Here is a 24,782-nt window from a genome sequence, read left to right as displayed (position 1 = left end):
TACTGCACAAGTCTGCACAGACTCTCAGACATTCAGTGTACAAACACAATCAACACAACATTGTCCTTTCAGTGTTTATTGAGGTTTTGATATACCAATACTGTCATATCAGACATTTTCCTTTTTGTAAGGCACAGTTTTGTTCAGATAAAACACTGATGTTATTTACAGCACATGTTCAGCACCTCCTCCCAGTCTAAATGACTGTGATGATTGGAACGTTATTGTAAATATATAAAACTTTAAAATTCATTTCAAAGCCCTTGTTCCTTTTTTGAAAAAGGTACAGTCAACTGCTTATATTACAAAGTAATATGAAATGTAACTCCATGCCAAAAGTTGGAAAACAAAATTGTGAGGAAAAAGCAATACATTTAAAAAAACTATGTGGCTGGATTGAAAGAAAGGACTAGTTATATTTTCAAATAAAATCAATGAAATAACTCGGCCTTGTAAAATATATTGATTTTATATAGATGATTAACTTAAATGATTTTTTTCCACAAGCAGCTTGAGGGCCGAAAAGTGGATAAATCCCAGTGAAAGTGTAAAAACATGAGTTTTTTTACATTGTTGAAAGGCTTTCAACATCTTAAAAAGAACTCTCTACTGCACCCACTCACATCGGTTGGTTCCTGGTGATGCATTAAGTTATCTAACAGTTCTTAGTTGGTTACATGATTGTCTGATTTGAATTTATGTCCAACATGAATATGGTTACGGACCAATTCCCTTGCTCGAAGTTCGTCAAATGGAACATCATCAGGAATATTATCTGCATTAGTTTGTAAAAGGACGGCAGTACAAACAGCCCTGCTGTTGTAGCCAGAGTCAGCCCAGGAAAGGACTGAGAAGCATGTGAAGACGTCTGTGGAAGAACTACATAAACCTCCGGTCAATCATCCCTATCGTGCACAGGTGCAATAGTTATTGCTCTATTTTACAATCCAGGGGGGAATATTTAGGGGAAAAAAGAAGAAAAAAAGTTAAAAGTACCAGCGTTGAAAGATCAAATATGAGGAGTTCCACAAATAAATCGGCACCACAAAATGAACTGAAATGACAAAAAAATTCACATTAAACTATTTCTTGCTGTCGACAGGATCATTTCTACTATACGACTCCTTTATGGGGCCATGATTACAAAAGCTTTAAGTGGCTATTAATAATGACTATCAAGCAGTTTAAAAGCATCACTGTAACCACCATATCTTGCATCGTACTATTTTAATGTAGAAAATAGCTGAAAAAATGTGCAAAACACAATATTGCATGACCAAATGGAAATAGCCATAATGCGTTTGATGGTGGTGTTTTTTTTATGGGGCAAGAACATCGGCATCTCACAATCGTCTATCACTGCATCTCTCCACATGTAACTGTGTCAAAGAGCTTGTCAATAGGACTCATGGTAGCATACGTTGAAAACCAGATACACAACCAGCTTGTGACAGAGCTATATGCTATATATATATATATATATATATATATATATAAATAAAACCAAATACCGGTGCTTTCTTTGCTCGTCTTCATCTTAGATTGAACATACTTTCCACACACTTGTATTGTCATGTGAGTCCACCAGTGTCATGTCACTACTTTTCTTGCCATCTTTACTTTCCACTGAACACTAAAAAACATTTTAAAAAAAGACGGGCTATTTGGTCAGTCACTGTAATTACAATAGCTAAAAGTTAACAAAAACAAATTTGCCTATCCATAACAAAAAAAAGTGTTTAGACAATGAAAACACTGCACACCAACTTCTGAAGGAAACAAGCTGGTTTTCACTTTAACTTCCAAATGTCGTTGGTCCAATATAAAATTCAGTAGGTTGCTCTTACAAAATCATTTACCACAGTCCTGTGAAAAAAATACTCTTATTACACTATTTTATATGATTTAGAGTGGCAAAATGGAAGAAAGGGCTCAAAGACAGCATACAAGACAACAGAAGGAATAAAAGGGAAAGTACAGTGCAAACATTCATGAAATGAGAAGAAGAAGAAGAAGAAGAAGAAGAAGAAGAAGAAGAAGAAGAAGAAGAAGGCACAGATTTTAAGAGTTGACACTAGAAGTCGTAGAGGTAGCGAACGTCACAGACGGGGACAGAGGCGAAAAAGAAACTAAAAAAAAAGGGGGGGGGGGGGGGGGGGGTGAAATGTCTATCTGTCCTTGGATCCAAGCTTCTCGATCAAGTCCTGCAGGGGAGCAAGCTCTCGCCTGTCGATGAGGTTGAACTCCTGCAAGAACAACATTTAAGAAAAACAGTTGATATGACACATCTCTGCTGCTCATACACAATCTGATCATAAGAGTTGTAGTCCTGTATAAAAAAAATAGGACAGAGGTTGTAGCATTGACACATTTAGGGGTCCAATGCAATGCTTAACCCTCAATGTACTTAAAATATGGTAGTGTGACCGGGCACTTTTTGGATAACATCCTTTATCACACCACACATGCATAAATCCTCCCGCTGTGCCAACTTTTCATAAACAGAGTTAATCTGTTTGTTCAAGTCGTGGTTTTTTTACACAAAGTTGTTGTTATTAATGTATACAAATGTTACTAGTTCCATCCTTTCATGGGAAAATGACACAGGACTCCTTTTCATTTGACATGTAAAATTGGATTATATTGAGTATATATTGATGACAGTGCATGTCAAAATGGGGCATTAGACAAAGCAGTGATTACATCCTACATTGGAACAGGATAATCTCACCTGAACAAAGAAAATGAAGTGCTTGAAGGAGGTGTTGAGGTGGGCCTCCTCCTGCAGCTGCATCACTGAGTCAAAATGCTGGTGGTAAATGTGAGCGTAAACCCTGAACAGCCGCTTCAGGATGGTTTTGGCCACAGACATGAAGTTCTTGGGAAAGGGTACTCCTGCGGGACAGAAGGAGGTGGAATATGCTGATGTCAAAGGAAGAACATTGAAAAGGAGAGCAGAAAAATCCACACAAAGTGTTACACGGCCTGCAGAGGGGAGATACAGTGCTGTTAAAACGTATTAAACAGTGACACATTTTTGTAGTTTTTCCTCTGTACTCCAGACAGAGTTTGAAATAAAACATTAACTATGAGATATGAAGCACTAACTTTCAGTTGTACTATGTTACACTCACACAATTCCTACACTGTCCATTGTATTCAACTGTAGTCTTTTTAAACACTGTCCTTCAATTTCAGGGAACCAAATGAAACTCGACAAGTTGACAAACTTGGGGAGAAAAAGAATTAAAAAAAGAGTCTTAAAATTTTGCGATTTGTAATAGGCCTGTCACACTAACAAATTTTGGTGGATTAAATATAATAACCCAAAAATAATTGCGATAAAAAAGACATTATTGTGATTTTAAGAAAATGTTATGCCATTAATATAATTATAGTATAATACTATAAATCGTACACTCTTTAAAAGAGCAGTCAACTTTGAATTCTTAAAGATATTTAGATTTTGGAATGGGGAAAAAACATCCTTAATAAATAATATATAAATAAATTAAAACAATACTACCAAAGGAATAAATAAAATGTACTCTCTGGCTCTTTTAACAGAAATGTGCAATGTTTGCACAATGCCCAAGTCTTATGAGAGTAGGGAAAACCCTGTTTATTCTAGCATCATGTTTCTAACATTTTGATGCTATCCATATGTAAACAAACACAGGTTTAAACACAATTGGCAATATCTACGTCAGCAAAATGATTGAGGTCATTGAGGTCAACAAAAAGACTTCTTCACTTGTTTCACTTGCTTCAAATGTCATTCAGATTTTTCTTTTCTGCCGTCACAGATCAAATTCTCCTCTCTGACAGTCTTTATTTTTTTTTTTATGCTCTGAAAGACCATTTCAACTTTTTTCCCTCATCAATCTGTGCTTGTTTCTGTCTGACTGAAGAATGGGACGTACTTGTCTCTCTGCTTACCTTTCAGGTTTGTGTACATAATGTTTTATTGCAGAATTAGACCGTTTTAGTTGACAGTTTGACTCTTATTAGGATGTAGATGACATCTTAATGACGCATGACATGAAATTGGGTCATTGACACATGCAGAATTAAGGCAGCAACATAACTTGATACGAATTCAAGTTAAAGAGAAATCTTGAATATTGAACACTTTAGTAAATGAATCGTGTAGGACGTCTCTGTGAGGCTACAGGTTTGCATGCTGTCTAGGTGTGTTGGGAGAGCTCAGGTAGGCTGTCGGGTAGGCGGGTGTTGCCGCTCCAGACAGAGTTTTGTTTGCTCTCTGATCGCAGCATAAACATGTTGCAAGAGGAGACCTGAGGAAAGACGAGCTTTTAACTGTCTTGAAGTTTATAATGTTTGCAATAGAGAGGGTTTAGCAGACTTTGGAGATGAGTTGTGCTACAGGGGAAAAAGTACAGTAGATCCATTTTGAAAAGACCAGAAAATAAGCTTAGATTGGCATGTGATGATGTAAGGGCTGACTTTTTTTGTGGTTTCTCTCACTCCTGTGTGTGTGTGTGTGTGTGTGTGTGTGTGTGTGTGTGTGTGTGTGGAGGGGGGGGGGGCTCTGCCTCAGTCTGCTCCTCAGCACGTGAGGCACATGGTCAGCTGGACTGAAGTCAGGTGGTGGGCTCGGACAGTCAAGAACACACATTATACTGCTTTTACCTTTGGTTGCCTTGTCTGCATGTTTAGGATCATTGTGCTGCTGCATTGAGCCATGTATATGGGCTATGAGACCTACACTGTTGAACCCCTTCAAATATCTGAAATCAGCTCATTAATCACATAATTATTGTTTCATAGTAAAAGTAAGTAAAAGTATGCTGGAGAAAAATGTGACTAAAAATGTTGCGACAGCATGTTTGGTGTTGGTTTTATTGTACTGTAAGATCTTCTGGGTGATTCAGAGAAGTGTAAAACACTTTAAAACAAAAAGGTGTAACTGATTTAAAAATCATTAAGATAAAGTTTTAGCTGAAAGTTTGTTTACAAACTGCTGAAAATGACAATTACTTAGAATCAGAACTCACCAATCTTGGAGGGAAACAGGGTCTCATCATCCAGCTGATCCTGCACCCAGGTCATCAGGTAGTCAATGTACTTGGGCGCGGAGCATTTGATGGGCTTCTTAATATTGGTGCCATCAGCCCAGTGATACTCATATCTACAGAGAAAAGACACAATAAATTGGCACCTCTTGTATTATTTACTTGCATATGAGACATGAAAGCTCTACAATCATTCGGCCTTTCGGTCAGGACTGCACATATTTGGTAGTAGCCAAGCTAAAAAAAGAAGCAGGAGGGGGAAATGCAAAAGTATCTACAATCATATTCTTGATGGCGGCTATGTCAACAGGAAGTGAACGGCGGTCTCTTCCTCCTGATTACAGACTGAACACAGACAGTACTGGCCAGCAAGAGAATAGAGGAAGTGCAAAATCTAAATTTGAACTCAGCCCTACAGGCACCACATGCAAAGTATAATTCCTGTTTTTCTCTTGTGACATTCAGATGATGCATTTCAATTTCATTCACTTCGACCGTCATAGCCATTCAACATCTGAATCCATAGAGATTCATTGTGACTTTTGTTCACCACTTGGTTCATTCACTCATAATTAAAAACAGACTGTTAAACTTACTTAAACTCTATTTCATAAATGTCTGTTAAAAAAAAAGTTTTAACCAGACATACATCCCAGCCCAAAAATGTTTACCATGTCTGGAACACTGAAACAGGTAAAGAGTATGTTTGATAGCCCAAAAACACAGTAACAATCTCTACCTATGCTTAAATGCTGGTTCTCTTCTGTTGTAAAGTAATGCTTAACTGCCTTTAGCAATGTGCTGTTCATAACAATTGTTTTATAAAACCATATGACTGTAAGTGTATTATGAAGCCCTGTATCACGGTGCTGTAGAGCCACGTATCTGTCATTATTGATTGGCATTGTTCATTCATGTTTTGTAATGTTCCTCAAAAATTACACATCCTGTGTCACGGCCAACTCATGTGAAGTTCCATGATTTCCATGTTAACATCAGCCTAAATATTTTTCCTTGTTTCAATGGAACTTGCCAAATCACATTTAGTCTACTTTGAGCTGTTTACTACGTCGCAGTAGTTTTAGCAAAGATTATATGTTACGTGTTAAATGACATACATATGTTTGGGGTCACTGTCTTTCATTTTACCTTCTACCTTGACCTTTTGATAAAACATACATTTTCTTTGTCTTCATTCTGTGTTTTCTGCCTGAAAACTGACAAACCAGTAGTTGGACCTTACGGATACAAGAGTATTTAAGCTAAAGTAAATTGTCAGGACCTGGTTACACATGAAGAACAACATTTTATGCAGAACTCTTTTTACGTACATGGATCTGCTCCATTTTGCCCAAAACAGCACTGAGATGACTTAGTGGGACTTGAAGAGGATTATACCCCACCTGCTCTTTTCAAGTCTCTCAATAAGCCATGACAGTGTGACAGTGAGCCAGCATGCACAATACCAGGACCCATAAAACATATCAGTCATTGTTAATATTATTATTTACACCTGTGCCTGTACTACCGGGACGTCACCCAATGAGAAACCCTGTACACAAAGAGAAGCTGCGGGCATTGAAAGGAGACTGTTGGCCGTTACCTTGGTCCAGCAGACATCACAGAGCAGCTGGTCTCAGTGCAGAACTCGGTGATGGTGCCGTATAGCATATTGATCTGGTTGAAGAAATCCACCGCTGGAAGAAAGGGTTAATTATATTTCTGTTCTCCAAGTATGATCATGCTCATGCTCATTACAATAATAAACTAAATAGTACACAGAGGTTTTATCTGGTCTTTTTATACAACGTAGACAGTTTATGAGCTGATTTTTTAGAATAGATTATCTAAATCCATCAAGAATCTAGCCGTTTTCTCTCAATTTCTGAACATGTGTTTGACCTCCTGTAGAATGAATGATGTGAATACAACTAAATAATATGACCACATTTATGTACGTGTTTTTGCTGCATTTTCAACTAATGAGCACTTCATTTTCTTGGTAAACTGTGCTGTATTCTCTGCTAATTCTGCTGCTACTACCACTGCTTATTTTGTGAACAATCTAAATCTAGTGACTAATACTTTACCAATATGGTTGTGTGTTTGTTTGACCGCGCGTCTCTTCATTTACCACTTGGGGATGATCAACCTCTCTACAAAGGCCATTCATGTTTAGAAATGGTAGTTTGCGGATAGACTGATGCTCTCTATAAATAGGTTAATTGCACTCATCCACTCACTGTTGACAGCAATCCACTCGTTGAGATCCTCTCCCTCAGGCAGCATGACAGCCTGCCTCAAGTTCCCACTGCCCAGTGTCGCCTCGGCGTGTTTCAGCAGCTCATACTGGTGGGAGCCCTCTGGGATGTTCTTCTTCGGCTTGAAGGTCTTGGATGAGCGACTGCCACTGCAAAGAAACAAAACGTGTAAGCTAGCAGGACAGTGACATTTTTAAAAAGGCTCGTGTAGGAGTAGATGCTCCTCTTGGGCCTCCACATGTCGGGATCCTTCCTGTCTAGTAGATGCAAACAACATCTAATAAACTAAGACGTTTGTCAACTCGTTTGGCTCGTTTTTAGTGTAACAGACGTATGACTGTACAATCTGTGTCATGTCAATGAAGTTAAGACGACGACAGGAAACGTGACAGACTGTAAACAACCGGACAGTTAATCACGTTGCTCGATGTTTAGCAATCTCTCCCAACGGGGTCAAGACAGCAACGGTGTGAATGGTGACTAATGTCAACATGGCTCGTCTTAGTTATAGAATTATTACAATTAATGGTAAAAGTGATCATATCAGCTAAGTAGGCTAACCAACCGTCAGCTAATAACCATCGTGCTAGTCTAGTTAGAACGTAACTAATGTTCGTTTTTAATAAATTAACGTTATACTTGGTGAATGCATTGTGACCCTATGAATACACACAGCGCACTTATAATGTTACGACAATGATAAGCCTACACAAAAAAGGCGTTGAACCGTGTAACCTAAACTAATTATGCTTCCTAAGCGATTAGCTGACTTGTTATCTGCAACGGTGTCTTTTACTTTGACGACAGTTACTTCCCTCGATGTTAACTTCGCAGCAGCGTTAGCTTAACCGCAAGCTCCGTCTGTAACTTAGCAAGAGACTGCTAACGTTGACTTTACTTACAACAGGAAGCTCATCTTGAAGAAGCAGTCGTCGGAGAGCTTCGGTTACAACTCGTAGCTCTGGTTTTAATAAACACAACTTTGTTTCGTCGGTCAGACACAACGAGCCACTTGTCAGCGATGCCTGCTAACAGTAACGTTGACGTTCTCTCGGCTAACATGAACTGCACCCAAAGTGGCTCTTCCTCTATTGGCTCTCTGCTGCTGGAGTCCGACAGGCAGACTGTCGCCCCCTGCCGGCTGCACGACACTACTACCACTCTCCACATCGACTTACGATACAGTAAAGCCAGTCAAACTAAACGAATAACTTTATGTCTAAGTTTACTTAAATCAGTATTTAGGAATTAGCTTAGTGGTAGCCTATAACTAATCTAATATAGGGACATTCAGACACAGAAGCACACATTATTCATACTGAAACCACTTTTATCTGATGCCTAACTTTTGTAAACCAATATTTGTTTTTATTAAAAGGTATTAATTATTTATTTATCCATGAAACAAAATCAAGACCGTTTTTTAGATAAATGCACCTGAGTTAAAATGTATATTCATAGACTGGAAGCAACTCCAGAGATGGACAGATAAGTTAGCAACGGCGGATTGGTTGGATTGCCAATTGGGAAAAGTGTGTTGGGCCTCAGTCAACCAGGGGCTCCAAAAAAAACAGGTTCAATGTGCCAATTAGTTTTTGCTAATTTGATAACACATATTTGTTGTGGAATTTGTACATATAAAGTACATAATGTAGCTTCTGCACCTACTTTTAAAGAATATATTGTCCTCACACAGCAAATAAAGTCTTGTTTAATGAAATTACCAGAAACTAGCTGACAAAAATTGAACCAGGGGTTGTGTACAGTCTGCTGTGTGCACTGTACATGATTGACAGGATACGTACACAATAGGGGCTGGAGGCCCAACAGCAATTGTTGTCCTGGGGTCCCTGAACAGGTTAAGCCGTCCATGGTGGAAAGTAACAGGAGTATTTAATTTATACCATCACTATACTCCTACTCCACTACGCCTCAGAGGGAAATATTGTTCTTTTTACACATATTTATTTGACAGATTGTTGCTACTTACTTTGTAAATATATGTTGTTTTTTTAAAAACCTATGGAGAGTATAATTAATCCAAAGTATTGTAAAGTACAATAAACTTCTCAACAGTAGCTTATGTATAAAGTAGTTAGAATTAACTCCACCTCCACCAATAAATGCTGTTTCTATGTTAATGTATCAATAATAATAATCCAATAATATATAACAATATAACTGTCCTTAAACTATCAAGTACTAAAGAATGAGTGCTTAAACATGGAGCGCTTCTACTTATGATGCTTCAAGTATATTTTGCTGACAATATTTCAGTATGTTCATTTTAATTTTGAATACCTAATGGAGTATTTTTGTATGTATTATTATTACTTTTGCTAAAGTAAATGTGTATTTGAATAATTCTTAGTAAAGTACTTACATACATGCACTCAAGCGAGTACAATTACTTATTACACATACAAGTTACTTGTACTTCACATGACTATTTCAATTCCATCTACCTAATACTTCCACTACACTGCAACTGCATTTCCGTTTGAAATATGACACTTTTTGACTCCAGTACACCTCTCTGCAGCTGTGGGGCGGTTCGTGATAGTGGAAACGTACAGTAGTATCTATGAATAAGAGGTGTGGCATCAGATAACAGTGACGCATGCACCAGCCCTTGTAGGGGGAAGGGCTATAAAGGCCCTGCTGCCCCACAGCTTCCTCCTCCACAGACGTTGCTCTGTCAGCCCGGGTGGTGGTGTGTTACATAAGCGGCCGCGGTGTCTCTTCTCCTCTCAGCCGGTCAGAATGGCAACGATCAGGGCTCTCAGGAAACTGTGCCAACACTCCCAGCATCAAGTCTGTAAACTGCACACGACCGCCTCGAGGTGAGTGAGTCCACCAGCTCTGAGATCTTATTTTTATTTGGGTAAATGCAGTCCCACTTTAACGGCATGTTTGGCGCCTTCCTCTCCAACATGAGACGATATGTTTATTAATCTTACATATATTTCTGAATGTGCCGGTCTCCTGTGATGTTGTGTTCGAACGGATGGGATACCTTGCGTTTTATTATGCAGGGTCTGCTTGGTTTTATTGTACTAAATGTCCGCAGCTGTTCACATTGTGGTGCGCCTCTAGCGGTATGCCGGTAACATTGCAGCGGTCGGCTGGCTGATGAAATCGGTCTTAGGGCTTGCACCCGGAGCTTGAGGACCCAGGTTTCAGCTGGAGACCGAGGTGTTGGGTTGCACACAAGGAAAACTCATGCACATTCATGCTGGTTGTGATTGACATGCGACCATTAGAAATAGCAGAAATAATGCACACTTTGGACATGTTATAACACGGTTGCCAGATTTGCAGTTCAGCATGACTGAGATAAATGTAATCATATAATTACACGCACACACGCCTTAAAAACCCAAACCCCGTGTGGCCCCTGCACATGACTTGCAGTTCCAAAGGCACAAGGTATATCATTTAAAACCTACAACAAGTCATGCATGAGTTATTACCATGTATCACAACATAGATACAACTTTATAGCATTGACTCACTTTCATTACACATAAACTCAACAGACTTTGCATTGAAATACACACAGCAACAGGTAACATGTACAGAAGAATACTAAAAAGATAAAATAACAAAACAATTGCACAAAACCCCAACTCTCCTCTGAGGTTGGCCTCAATCAACATTGGCTGTTTAACATGGCTGTGTGTCCATACATGTGAATAGGGGCATTTCCTCCTCAGTAAACCGTCTTTGTGTTTAAATTTGCATGAGGCTAGAGAGCAGCCCTGTAATTTCGACCCATTTACCCTGGAACCTTGCACACTCATTGGCCCCATGGCCTCACCCATTTTCCCCCAAAGATGCGAGAGGTGTCATTAGTTTTGGCAGAAAAAAAGTGTGGTTACATAACTGTTGATGGCTCATTACTCTGTAGTTATTAGCTACTGCATTCTTGTTTGTTGTTATGTAACCATGTTGACGCTTTTGACATTTGGACAAAGCAGCCGTTGGGTCAACTGAGTTTGGGTACTCGTACAGTGAACTATAGATCAGTTTGAACCACCTCTTGCTGGAGTCTAACATATGGTAGTGTAACTCTACAGTACAAGTGCATGTGAAGCATATGACTCTGTCAGGTGGAGACGTGCTGTGTCTAACTTTAGAGGCTAGAATGTGTTCTTCCCCCAGCTGGGTGGTTGAGATTGATTACAGGTGTCTGGTGTCTGTTTAATGGAAATCAAGGAGATAAATTTGTTTGAATAGAGTAAAAAATTATTTAGATATTCAAGTTGAAAGAATGTTAAATGATTAGCGTCGTTGTTTGAATAGTTTAATTACCTCCTACATGTTCTATGGCTTGTGATCATATTAAGTCAATAAAACCTTTGGCTCTGTCCACTGGGCTCAGTACAGTGTACTTAACAAGTAAATTGAAAAAATAGTGAATATAATAGTTGCAGTAGTAGAATGAGCATGACAAATTTAACCCTCATTTCTATGCCTGACTAATGACAGAAACACAACTTGTTTAAAAAATAAGTTACAAACTGTTTGTCCTCTGACTCCAGTCTTTTTTCTGCCCAACTCTCAGACAGGAGGCGGTGGTCATCTCAGGAAGGAAACTAGCACGACAGATTCGAGAGGAGGCCCGGGCCGACGTGGACAAATGGGTTTCAGCTGGCCACAGGAGACCCCATCTGAGTGTGGTTCTGGTGGGAGAAAACCCAGCCAGTCACTCCTACGTCTTGAATAAGACACGAGCTGCAGCTGATGTCGGTAAGAATAAAACCCCCACTGTCCTCTTACGTGTGTGTGTGTGTGTGTGTGTGTGTGTCTGTCTGTAAACCCCACTTTTCTACGATATAATAACAAAAGAACAAATGGCTGTGTTTTGAGTTGCTTTCTCACTTCAACCTCCCACAGGAATCTCTAGTGAGACGATTCTCAAGCATTCAGACATCAGTGAGGAGGAGTTATTGGACCTGATCTACAAACTCAACACAGACCATCGTGTGGACGGCCTGCTGGTGCAGCTGCCTCTGCCAGGTACAGAGAAAGTGGAACACTAGGGCAGAGAGATGAACAATGAGTATTGTGAATCGTGCATCTGTAGAGTTATATGTGTTGTTGTTGTTATCAGGCAAGACAGACATCGCATTGACTGAAACTGTCAGTGTATGCAAGTGTCAGTCAATATGTGTTGGCAGCATGCGTTAGAGCACAAAACTGCTTAACTGTTAGGATTTTCTTTATAGTTAAAAGGTAAAACACTTTGCAATTGTAAACTTTTACAAACTTGTGTGTTCTTGAACTGAACCCCAGAGATCTAGTTGTCCTGAATGTAGCTTGTCTTTGTTTTCTGACAGATCACATTGATGAGCGTGCAATCTGCAATGCAGTTTCCCCAACCAAGGATGTGGACGGCTTCCACGTCGTAAATGTGGGGCGCATGTGCCTGGATCAGTCCACCATGCTCCCTGCCACTCCCTGGGGAGTCTGGGAAATTATTAATCGCACAGGTAACAACAGGAGTGATTGCTTACTTTGTCTTCAGGTTGAAATGCCGCTGGACGAACTATCTAAACTAACTATTTGGATTCTCATCCTTCAGGTATTCCTACTATTGGAAAGAATGTTGTGGTTGCAGGACGCTCCAAGAATGTGGGCATGCCCATCGCCATGTTACTGCATACGGACGGCCGTCATGAGAGGCCCGGAGGTTGGTTACTGTTCATATTTGTTTATCCGTGCATTTAAAGATGGAGGGTTCAAATACACGGTACAAATCCTAAATGTTGTTCTTGTTGCAGGCGATGCCACGGTCACTATTTCTCACCGTTACACTCCAAAGGAGCAACTTCGCCAACACACTCAAATCGCTGATATCGTTGTGGCAGCTGCAGGTTTGTTTCACTGTTTTGACAATGTCTAAACAGTTTAAAGCTCATTTTACTGAAGCACGTTCTAATTTTTTTTCCTGTCGTCTAATTGTAACGCGTGTGTTTGCTGATCTATCAGGGATTCCAAACCTCATTACCGCAGACATGATCAAAGAGGGAGCAGCGGTGATCGACATTGGAATAAACAGAGTGCATGACCCAGTCACCGGAAAAAGCCGACTGGTTGGAGATGTGGATTTTGAAGGTGAGGCTGGACAGCGAATGTGATCGTATTTCTTGCATGGACATGCTTGGCGTCTCGGGTGTCTGTAACTACATATCTTTTACGTCTATATTCAGGCGTGAGACAGAAGGCGGGCTTCATCACCCCTGTGCCCGGAGGTGTGGGACCCATGACCGTGGCAATGCTCATGAAAAACACTATCAAAGCAGCTAAGAACGTTCTGTTATTTCCCCAAGAGAGGATCCGCATGGCGGCTGCGTCCTAATGGGCCAAAGAAAATCCGACTGCGACACATTCCACCCCCTCATTTGTTACTTGGAGCGACCTGACGAGCTCTCCTTGCACATGGACTGGAAAGATGATAGCTTCAAGGCTCTCTTCCTGCTGACATCTTTAACTTTTTCTAACTTCAACTCCAGCCATGTTCAGACTGTTACATTCACTCATGCAGCTGCAACATTTATGTTTCAGTATTTATGGTGCAATGTTTTTCTTTGGACTTTTAAGGAATCATTAACTATTTTATTTATTGCTACATTGACATACTATTTAAGCATGGATGGAGGCTGCTTGCAGCATTTAACACTAAGCTGGTAAGCATTTTAAACCGAGCATTTGAGGCCTGTCTGTTGTGCTCCTTTCAGTTAGTTTAGCTTTATGTACCAAGAGTGACGAGGGCTAACACCATCAGGAATGCGTGTTTGTCAATAAATAAGCTTTAAAGATTCACAATTGCCTTTGTAAAAACTTTGAAATAAATACTGGAAATATGTTCTCACATTGATGCTTTCTGTGCGTACCAATTGTCTTTTCACTTACATTAGAAAACAGTGACTGATTTTGTACTCTTACTCTCTTTACAGTATCACATTTAAATGTATGCCCTCACTCCAAATATAACTCACTTCTCAGGCACTATCATTAAAATGAATTGCATCTTAGTACCAGTATTAAATAACCGCACACTACTTTTGATCCAACTTTCAATATTTGGCATTATGAAGGCATCATTACATCACAGATATCTACGAGTCACTGGTCTACTAGATTAGATCACTTTTGACACCTGACGTTTCATTCTACACTAAAGCCCTCTCTTATTAAATCATATACTGATTTATAAACTTTGGGTATCTGTAAAAAAAGATTTTGCACAATTATATCCCTCCATTCCTTTAACGCACTGACCCATTTTGAAGTGACATGGAAGCAAAGAGACTGGGACGAAAAATATCTGATACACTGAGAACTATTTTCTCACTTTCTTTCATCTGTTATAAGACGTGATGGCTTTTTTGTTTTTATAGGTCACCTTAATGTTAACCTTGTTAAACCTGAAAAATAGTTGAGCTGACCTCTTACTCTATTTTTCCTTTTAATTCTCTTTTCTCGTTTCTATTTTGGTGCTGTGGGAGGTACCACAAGCATATAAGGAGGACCCATTGAGGGCAAAATGTGATGTGGTTTGAGCGGTTCATTGAGCACGAAGGGTTTTCTTTGGATCTCTGCATGTGAGATTTAGGATGAACCTGTCCACTTGGACTTTTGTCATTGTCTAAATTAAGATATTAAAAGAAGAAGGAAGACTCAGAAGTAGACATATTTATATGATACTTAATTGCCTGCCAAACAGTCAAATGGGCTGGTAAGGGAATATTACTTTTCCTTTCATATATTGGACAAAAGTCATTTCATGTAAGCTAAATTCAAAGACAAGAATCAGATTTATGTAAAAACTTGTTTTTATCTTGGGAGTCCTTATTACTGTATTAACTTCACAGTGGATACATTTACGAAATAATATTAACAATAATGACATAGCACTCAGAAAGAGACCATTCTGCATAATGACTACATTCACTTTTCAAAACTTTAAATACTACACTGATTTGTATTTCATAACTTTTTTATAACTGAGTACTTATTCCCCTGGTAAAAAATCATGTGGTTACCATATACTGTATATGGTGGTTCCCCATAACTGAGCAGATTCAAACTATTTTCATGTGTGTTGGGTAAACTGACATAGGAACTAGGAACCTTAAAATTATACTTCCAGGCGCTGACGGAGGACAATTGAAGACGCACACACATCCGCAAACTAGAGCCGCTTTCTACTCAACCAGGCTGCCCGTGTGGATTTATGTTGGGTTTGTTGTCTCGGTGATGGATCGCAGCAGATCACCCGACAGAGCGGGCAGAGAGAAGAAACCAGAGAAGAAGAAACGAAGACGATCCTCCTCTTCTTCGTCTTCATCATCGTCGTCGTCCTCTTCATCCAGCAGCAGGAGTCGAAGCAGATCGTCAAAGAAAACATCACACAAAAGTCAAGGTTGGGACTTTATAAAAAGTAGGAAGCGTTGATATCAACAAAAGTCATATTATCATATAACTCTGTTAAACGTCCTCCTCTTACCTCAGATGTGAAGACACAAAAGAAGAAGCGAAGAAGAAGCTCCTCTTCTTCGTCGTCCACCTCTTCTTCCTCGTCGTCTTCTTCGTCGTCGAGTGACGAAAAGACAAAGAAGAAGAAGAAAAGTAAAGCCAGGAAAAAGAAGTCGAAGAAGAAAAAAGCGAAGCTGAAGAAACAGAAGAAACGGGAGAAAAGGGAGAAGAAGAAGAAAGAGAAGCTGAAGAAGAAGGAGAAGAAGAAAGTAGAGGTGGTGATGTTGCCCAGTCCTCCAGTAGAGAAGCCTCCATCTTACCTGGAGGTGTGGCAGAGTGATGAGGGGGCAGTGGAGCTCGGACCTGGTGGGACATTACATTACTGTGCTTATTGTATATTATCACATCTGGTTGTTGAAATAATGTAGAAGGATCAGAACTGCACATTGTTGCAGATTTATCCTAAGGTTTTAAGACATAATGATGGGTTTCTTTCACTTTTTCTATCAATTTATAGTCTAAATGATTAATGGCAACATCTCAGACGGCTGACAAATGAATATTAACTTGCAGTATTTATCATAATATTATCGTCACATGTAGTGTGTTATATTTGGTTTCCTCTGCAGTGATGACAGACGAGCAGAAGGCCCGACTCGCCACTAAGAGGCCCCTCACCAAAGAGGAGTACGAGGCCAGGCAGAGTGTGATCCGCAGGGTGGTGGACCCAGAATCAGGACGCACCAGGTAAGCCAGCGAGCAAATGTGAACAAATGTTCTTTGTAATAAATTCTACAGCTCAGGTTGCTTTTTTCTTTCTTCCAGATTGGTGCGAGGAGAAGGAGAGATCATAGAGGAGATGGTCAGCCGAGAAAAACACAAAGAAATCAACAAGGTACAAGAGAAAGTTTCAATTCTAACTTTGTGAAAGAAACAAAGACTTCCCTTTATATCTAACTGGTGAACGTCCATTCATCCCATAGCAAGCCACCAAGGGAGACGGGAAGGAATTCCAGAGGAAAGTGAACCGGTAGAAGACGACGTGATCTATTTCAGGAGTGCAGCCTCAACAAGCTGAATGTTGAATCATCATCTCAAACGGTTGCCTGTGCCTGTGTGACTCTTGATGTTTTTAATGCAGATAGAAGACAATATCTCGTACTGATTTGCCTTATTAAATCGATGCTGCAGTTAGTGAGCAACTTCTGTTTTGTTTATGGAGATCTGCAAAAGGAACTCTGCACAAGGAAGATGTCCCAAATAGTTTTAACGTTCGATGATGAATGTGTTTTTATTGGTCCATGTTTTTTAAACATATTTCAGTGGTTATATTTGAGGGTCAATCCTGAATAGATTGCGAGTGTGTTTTCTGTACCTGCTACTCAGATGATGTGACTGAAAACAGACCAGTCAAATGTTTTCATTTGAAATGAACTGATTCGTGTTGTACATTAGGAAGCTGGTTTGAGCCTGGACTCTCTTTTGGCTACGTACTCTACGCCCACTCGTAGATGTCTACTCACCTTCACATCTCACATTTCTTTCTCTTTGGTTCTCTGAACAAATGTGCATTTGGGTGAAAACTGATTCCTGAAAAATAAAGTTTGTGTCAACTGCAGTGAATGTTCCTATATTTGAATAATCTGTGCTCTCTGAAGAGACTTACTATAGAGCTGAACCATATTTTTCTTCATGATCATTTTACCATTTTGAGTGTGAAAAAAGGCCAAAATGACTTAGTTCTTTATATGTTCTTTATACACTGTACATAAAAACAAGGGAATGAATAAAATGAAGTTATCCAAAACCTACAAGATACACACCCTGTACAAGGAAAATATTTACCAAGGTATGTCGCATATACATATATATATACAGCCTATGAACACTAACTGTTGATGTAACAGTGGTGGCGTTGCATTAACCTGTGGACAGAGCTTGAGACAACGAGGGATTGCCTAATGTTGGTGAAATATTTCAAATAGATTTCTCCTTTATACATTTCCCTTCAAGTGAAAACAAGCCAAAAACTTTGAAGCAAATATGGCCCTTTTCTATTTCCCCAAAGTAAACAGTCTGTCCTTTTCCATGAAGTAAATTCAGGAGTGAGCAGCGTTCATTCCAGGCCTAGCAACACAATGGTAATGTAAGGCAGAAAAAGGAAATGTAAGGCCTCTGGAAATATGTCAGTAGTAGAATCCTAGCGACTGTCTGCCCAGAGTATCCAAACATCAGACAACCACACCGCTGCTGCTTTACATTTTTGGGGATTTTAATATCCAGGCAATCTGGGGAAGGACATATGGTTCAGTAGTTGCCAACTTCAGATGAGTGCATGTTTTACAGCATTGCATTTGCTTTTTTTTCTAATTACTATTGATTTACAAACAGCCGTTCTTTAATCAGCAGCCTCCGAAAGAGTTTTATTGATATGGCTTCAAGCCAGATCTCTGAAATGGTCAAAATGCAGAAGGACTGTAGTACAGTTGGTAATGGCGCCTTTCTTCATCATGATAGCTATAAACAGCCCTGATTAGGGAAGTCACAGGTACCTATACATTAGGATGCACACTCAGTTATCTAGCATTAAGTCTCCCCTCATCAATATAAAAGGGCTGGACAAAATATTAGAAACATCTTTCAGTATAACACAATACAATTCAACAGCATCACAAACTACAGCCTCCAAAATGACCATTAAGTTGATCCTCTTTAAACAAAAGGATAACCTTCATGAAGGCAGGACTCTCTTTTAAATAAGTGTACCTAATAAACTGACAACCGAGTGTCGATCAGTTAAGACCGATAGGTTAAGTGGCACTTTCTGTGAGGGATCCCTACTGTTTTTTGTAATGGTCTTTAAAGATGTTGCATGTGTCCCTGTGCGTTTGAGTAATACGATGTATTCAGATTCCCTCTCTAATTTGACGTCTGTAGAATTTGTGCCCGTTGAGCTGATTGTCAATGCACTGTAACATTCCCTCAACAGTCCGTTTGATCTTGTGGTGCGGTTGAGTAATATTGCACGTTTCCCTTTCATTTGAGCCAATATTGGTCCATTGCAGTCAGCTCTCTACATGTCTATCAGAGGGCCAAATAAAACAATTTGAATGAATAAATCACACAACTCTACCCATTTCAGTAATAAATGGAGAACAGCATTAAGTAAGTCTGAGCTCTGTGTTCCTACTTCTGACAGCATTTTGTACAGAATTTACAATTTGCAGATTTTTCTTCCTCTAAAGGCGCAGCAGGACAGAGAAACCTTAACCGGAGGAGGATTATCTATGAGCACATTCAACGCCTCATTTACAGCTTAGGGATAACCAGAGAGAAGCCATATCCCAAATTTCCAAAATAGATAATAAACATACAATATATGACACAAGATAGCAGTTCTGTTGATACAATTCTGGAGATCTGTAAGTTAACATAAGAAAAATACAATACTGTGCCAGGCAAAGACCTCTTTGAGTTTTGGCTGCTGCAACTGAAGTTTAAAGAAAAATTAAAACCAACATAGTTTAAGTAATCTTAAAACACACTTTGATCACAAAATCAATACATTTTAAAATATCTATAATCTTAAATAAGAATAGTTATCATCAATCATTAAAGTGTATCCTGAATGAGGTGGTGTTTAACCCCAGAGTAAAGAAGACACTTGAAACTGGTCTTCAGTGGACCAGATACCAGATCTGCACTGTAATATAACAATTATATACAAGCCTTGTTAAGCCATTCAACTACATACTTACACAATTTATTCCATTTTTACACAGCAGACCGTAATCATTTCCTTTCTGTTCATGTACAGCATATCATTCTATACTGTTTACTTTGGCACATTAACCGCACAGTAGCAGGAGTTTCCCCAATAGCTGAGTTGTACAAGACTGATTCAGGAAGGTTCAGCAGCACAGTACGGTGAGATGTGGTCAAATGCTATAAAATCCCAGGAACAGTTTCAGCTGCAACTGTAGTTAAAGGGTAGTTTCTCCGTTTGCTTCATGTGATATCTGGATGGTTCTTTGCTCTGAGGGGCAACTAGAAAACAAGCAAAACTGGACTGTATGGTGAAACATTAGCTAGACATGTATGAAACAAGTAGTAGATCTTAATCAAATCATTTATTGTTAGCTTACACAAAAAATATTTGTTTTTTTAAATGCTGATAAATAATGTTTTCCTAAAAAAAATCTTCAAAATATATGTCTCCGCTGTCTGTTTGGTCACACTGGGAAAAGAAACGCATCCAATCCAGTTTTACCTGATTTTTAGCTCGAGAACACATCTTATTATCACATAAAAAAGACATAACTTTAAAACTATTATACTCAACGTTGACCTCTATAGTAATTGCTGTGCTTGCAGTGGCAGTAGTCAGTTACAGAGCAGTACCAGAAACTTGGACCTGATACAGGCGGTCTGTAACCACTTTGTGTTGTTTGCGTAAGTGTACAGCATTGGGGTGCTTGTATGTGTAACCATCACCAATCTAAAAGTCTGCTTTAGGAAAACAACTGACCTTGTATTCAAGACTGATAAATATGTATTAAACAGTACAAACAGTCTGGATCCCTACAATATAAGCTATGTCTATTTGTGTGCAAGGTTCCTGTTTAAGGAAGATGCTCTTTGAAATGCCTGTTGAGTTTTGTGTGTGTTGTACAATAAATATCGCCATAGCCTCTGTTGATAAATATCTATGTTGAGTGTGACTGGCATTAGTTTATAAAGAGTGGTTTGTAGCACCTAGTGCAAGCCAGCTGTTTTGAACTCTTTGCACTTCTCTTCGTCATGGGTCTCTTCCTCAGCCCTGTATATTTTGAAGTCACTCTCACATTGTCTTCCTCATCTCATTTGGGGCTGAGAATGCCTGGTTCCAGCTTGGTGCTGCTGCTGCGGCCCCAGCAGCTGGCTGTGATGCTCATGCTGCGCTGCGCTGCTCCCTGGCTGTAGCTGTGAGCGCAATCCAGCCGCTCGCCGTCTGACTGGCTCTGTGTGCGTTCCGGTCTGTTGTGGATGCTGCCTGTTGGGGAGCTGGGGGCCGGTTGGGAGGAGATGGTGCGCAGCAGGTGGTTCCTCTTCCTTAGGAAGTCACTGTTGGCGCCCAAGCCAAAGCTGCCTTTACGCAGGACCATGCGTGCACTGCTGGACTTAGCTGGTCGAGAGCGGTGGCTGTACTCCAGCTGGGACAAATGAGCCGCATATCCCTCTGTGATGCACTGTTGAGAGGAGACATGCTGTCAAATATAAAGAATCTGAGAAGATTTACTTTCTGGGTAATTGATATGTATTTATTCAGTTTATAACTTATTAATTGGTTGAGTGGCAGTATTAGACCTTACCAGGGTCCAATGTTAAATCATTTTCATTGGGGTTTAGGTATTTACTTGAGCATCCTTGAAATAAGTAAATGGAATATTTATTTGAAAAACAAGATCAAGTTATGCATAAAATAATCAAATGGTACCTGGCACTGGTGCTGCATCTTCTTGGAGGGTCTACCGACAATGTATATTTGGGAGGGAGGGAGGCCAATGGAGTTGTAGACTGAGATGTCTTTGGTTGATCCGTAGCCGGCGAAAATCTTCATGTGAAGCTGGAATCAAACAAATGAACAAGAGCATTATTTCTTGGCGGCTGAGTTAATATTTCTCTCATAATAATACCATGTCAGCATTGTTGTTTTCACCTCTTAAAGTATTAATTCCTCATTCATTCCACAAAAATCAAGACTACACATGCACAAACTAAGGTACTACTGCATATAGACCCCCCCCTCAATCCTCCTTCGTCCCAGTCTAACCTCTGTCAGGGACTTGAGGAAGTTGGCCTTGTGTCTGAGTGGGTCATGGACCAAGCCATCGCAGAAGGAGACAATGCCATGAGGGAAGTTGTGCTGAGATAACCAAGCCACTACCCGCTGCTTCTGCATGTCTGGTCGTCCTGTCGCATAGATGATCAAATAGCCTAAATCCTGCCAGTGCCTGCAATGAGGAGGAACAGGAGAATAGAATTAAGACGTAAATAGCAAAGCTACATGCTAATGTGGTTCAGTCTGAAAGAGACTCTTGTGAAAACCCAAGAAAACTGGGGTGGAAGAAGAGCAGCTCGGTACCTGACAACATCCACGGCTCCTGCTCGCACTTTGGGATCACTGCCCATGATTGACACACTGGCAGCAAATGACCCGTCAATGCTGAATACCACAAACTCTGTGCCACGTGGAACAACTGTCAGGTAGCTGTCCGCAAATGTGTGGTCGCCTCTGAGAAATGAAAGAACAACAGAGAGTGAGAAAAAGTGACATTTCCTTTGAGCACACTGAACCCAACAACAAACTGAGCTAAAACCAAATATAAACCAGGCTTCTTGATAAAATGCACACACAGTAATAATAATAATACATTTAAAGATGTCTGAAACCTGTAATGGTACATTATTACTTAGTATATATTTCTACTTACTTAGTATATGTTTCTACTCAGTATATCATATTAATGCATAAGTAATTTTGCTCTGAACTTCACCGTGTCTCTGTTGTGCAGAAGAGGAATTCACCCTTGCCTGCTCCTAAGATAACTAACTGTGTTGTATGAGAATGTTCCAGTGCCAAAGCCGTCCTGCCGCTTGTTTTGATTGCTGGCTGTTTGTTTTTCATTGTTGTTCCCATCAGCCTGAGACCAAAATGTCTGTAACATCGGCCCCCACCTTTGCTCATTCTGTATAAAGAAAGCACGTTCACTTTTTTCTTGGTTCTTCCTCACTGAGACTGTACGCATTCTGATTGAGCCTTCTCTGCGCAGAGAATGAATACAAACCTTTTTTCTATTAACAACAGTTCAACACACACACACACACACACACACACACACACACACACACACACACACACACACACACACACACACACACACACACACACACACACACACACACATTATCGCCAAATTGTTGGAAAAATCATTAGCACCATCATAATGTCATCATTTAGCTTCTTTGGTTTCAGGGTCCTGCTTCTGTGCATGCTGGCACACTGTTACACTAACATGATTAACTGTGATGTTTAAGCAGAACAGTGATTCCGTTATTGTTATTAGCACCTGTGCTTTTCCTACTATGACAAGTCAAAATGTCTGGTGTGAAAATGGCAAACTGAGAAGGTCAAAGTAATCACACCTGACAACCATTTTGATAGGGTAGACTCCGATGCCCAGACGTTTGTCCTCTGGGATGACAAAAGACACACGGCCACTACTGTTGGTCACTTCTGTGTTGAAGAACATCCATTCTCCTGATGGAGGCTTGGTCATGATGTGAAGGTCAACCTGTACAGGATTTAAAAAAAAAAACATGAGCACAAATGACACAGACATTATTGAAATTACTGAAATGATTCTGTGTGCGCTGTTGTGGTGACAAAGGAGAGATCACCTTCTCCCCGGCCAAGGTGACCATGTCCAGAGGGCCGTACATGAAGCGGCCTGTCACAACCTGCTGGGAGTCTTCTGTGAACACTGCGTCATTTAGACGGTGATTAGCAGTCACGTTCTGTCAAAGGAGTGAAAGAAAGGTACATGCTGAAATGTCATTTTCTCCACGACACTTAACAAAAAACAAGTTAATGAGGATGACTCTCATAACACATGTTTTCCCTTATTTGATGAGATTTGATGGATGAGAGAAAGGTCAGAGAAAAGGAAGGAATTCAGGATTTTGTGAGGCACTAAAGTCCCCTGACACTGCCTTCTGTATATCTGATGCTTACCCTGATTTTCACATGAGTCCTCTTGCGGAGCCACTTCTCTCGAGGTTTTGAGGGGGTGAATTCAGTCACTTCTTTTCCATCGAGCTCCAGGATGCTCGAGTTTTCATGCCTCATGACCTACAGGACACATTTCAATGAGTCATCCTCAGCATCCTCTTAAGAGGACCTGCTGGTCACCTATTAACAGGCCATGAAGAGTGGCAGGTATTTTGATGTTGACTCACCTGTCTCAGGAGAAAAGACACAACATCAGTGGACTCCCAGTACGATGCGTGGAAGAGGTGTGGTAAAGCCACCGTGGGGAAAGCGGTCAGAGCGTCGGGGCAGTACAGGGCAAAGTCCAGCCGCTTTGTGCCCCACCAACGAGCCGCAACTGCGTTGGGAATGGAGTGAATAGGGTGCAGACACGTAAGGTGAAACTGTAAGATTCAGTGAGAGGTATGCGATGCCACGCAAAGGTGCAAACACCCCTGAAGCTCGAGCAAAAAGATGATTTCAATTATGAACCACAATCATCAAAGATCCCAGCAGTTTTCCAGCTAAAAAGAAGAACATCTGTAGTTTATAATCAACAGGAAAATCAAGTGCAGAAGGAAAAGAAAGATAGTTAGAACTGAAACATGATTATATGAGCAACTGAAGATTGTTATTCGTGTTAGTATGGACGTGAAATAAGATTATGGATTTGGAAAAGTGTGGATTTATGCATTATGCCTCGGAAATAGAAACGACTCCCTTAAATCCTTATGAGTTACGTTTTGAAAGAATACAAGGGGAGAAAAAAGCGATGACTTATTGGCTTTTGACACAGTATAGAACAGTGAACAGAAAAGAACTGCAGCCTCACATTGCTTTTAGATGTCCCCTCCCTGAGAAAAATACCTTGGTCCACTTCAGCCTGGGAGTCCAGTGAGACCAGATCAGATATAGCACAGTCCAGCCCTGCTGATGGGCAGTTGTCGTACTGGCTGGTGGGACTTAGACTTTCACTAGCCTCACTGTCCAGCTCTGCCACTAGTTCTGCATCAGGAGATCCTTCGGCCGGGTCAGCCTTTGCTTTCTTACGGGACTTAGGAGGACTTTTCAGGAAGAATTTGGTTTGAGATGAAAGGGCGAGTTGGGACAAAAGGCTGAACTTTTTGGACTGGTTATTTTGGCATGATTTGACTATGGGGAGAAAACAAAGACAAAGAAATCAAATGAGAAATGGATTCATATTGGTAAGTG

General features: G+C 40.2%; 4 protein-coding genes across 14 annotated transcripts in view; 2 read left to right on the top strand and 2 right to left on the bottom strand.

Annotated features, from left to right (window-relative positions):
• Positions 1-60: 60 nt before the first annotated feature.
• mob1a (MOB kinase activator 1A) lies at positions 61-8,378 on the bottom strand. Its single transcript, XM_068703778.1, has 6 exons — positions 8,200-8,378; positions 7,280-7,446; positions 6,640-6,733; positions 5,019-5,152; positions 2,732-2,895; positions 61-2,246 (listed from the first exon to the last, which is right to left on the bottom strand). The coding sequence occupies exons 1-6, from the start codon at positions 8,211-8,213 to the stop codon at positions 2,169-2,171; spliced, it is 651 nt and encodes a 216-aa protein (XP_068559879.1). The 5' UTR covers positions 8,214-8,378; the 3' UTR covers positions 61-2,168.
• Positions 8,379-9,967: 1,589 nt separating this feature from the next.
• mthfd2 (methylenetetrahydrofolate dehydrogenase (NADP+ dependent) 2, methenyltetrahydrofolate cyclohydrolase) lies at positions 9,968-14,174 on the top strand. Its single transcript, XM_068703381.1, has 8 exons — positions 9,968-10,140; positions 11,865-12,049; positions 12,197-12,319; positions 12,640-12,792; positions 12,885-12,992; positions 13,084-13,176; positions 13,292-13,417; positions 13,513-14,174. The coding sequence occupies exons 1-8, from the start codon at positions 10,061-10,063 to the stop codon at positions 13,659-13,661; spliced, it is 1,017 nt and encodes a 338-aa protein (XP_068559482.1). The 5' UTR covers positions 9,968-10,060; the 3' UTR covers positions 13,662-14,174.
• Positions 14,175-15,465: 1,291 nt separating this feature from the next.
• Positions 15,466-17,399, top strand: arl6ip4 (ADP-ribosylation factor-like 6 interacting protein 4). Its single transcript, XM_068703166.1, has 5 exons — positions 15,466-15,728; positions 15,818-16,147; positions 16,411-16,528; positions 16,607-16,676; positions 16,765-17,399. The coding sequence occupies exons 1-5, from the start codon at positions 15,563-15,565 to the stop codon at positions 16,813-16,815; spliced, it is 735 nt and encodes a 244-aa protein (XP_068559267.1). The 5' UTR covers positions 15,466-15,562; the 3' UTR covers positions 16,816-17,399.
• A 122-nt stretch (positions 17,400-17,521) lies between these two features.
• The window catches only part of LOC137866897 (membrane-associated phosphatidylinositol transfer protein 2-like), a 39,283-nt gene continuing 32,022 nt past the window's right edge, over positions 17,522-24,782 (bottom strand). For 6 of the 11 annotated variants that reach the window (XM_068703144.1, XM_068703142.1, XM_068703146.1 and 3 more), the window contains 9 exons: positions 24,438-24,722; positions 23,780-23,928; positions 23,556-23,672; positions 23,222-23,338; positions 22,967-23,115; positions 21,906-22,055; positions 21,594-21,774; positions 21,258-21,386; positions 17,522-21,009 (listed from right to left, as the gene is read on the bottom strand). In XM_068703144.1, the coding sequence (XP_068559245.1) occupies positions 20,641-21,009; positions 21,258-21,386; positions 21,594-21,774; positions 21,906-22,055; positions 22,967-23,115; positions 23,222-23,338; positions 23,556-23,672; positions 23,780-23,928; positions 24,438-24,722 (1,646 nt within the window). In that variant the 3' untranslated portion in view covers positions 17,522-20,640. The remainder of the gene's footprint in view (positions 21,010-21,257; positions 21,387-21,593; positions 21,775-21,905; positions 22,056-22,966; positions 23,116-23,221; positions 23,339-23,555; positions 23,673-23,779; positions 23,929-24,437; positions 24,723-24,782) is intronic. The other 5 variants (XM_068703147.1, XM_068703148.1, XM_068703149.1 and 2 more) reach the window with 1 other exon arrangement.

Source organism: Cebidichthys violaceus, unplaced genomic scaffold, assembly GCF_023349555.1.
Source record: "Cebidichthys violaceus isolate CVI_PGR_0920_01 unplaced genomic scaffold, fCebVio1.0.p SCAF_9, whole genome shotgun sequence".
Classification (NCBI taxonomy): Eukaryota; Metazoa; Chordata; class Actinopteri; order Perciformes; family Stichaeidae; genus Cebidichthys; species Cebidichthys violaceus.
Note: the sequence above shows the minus strand (reverse complement) of the source record. Positions and strands in the feature narration are given on the sequence as shown.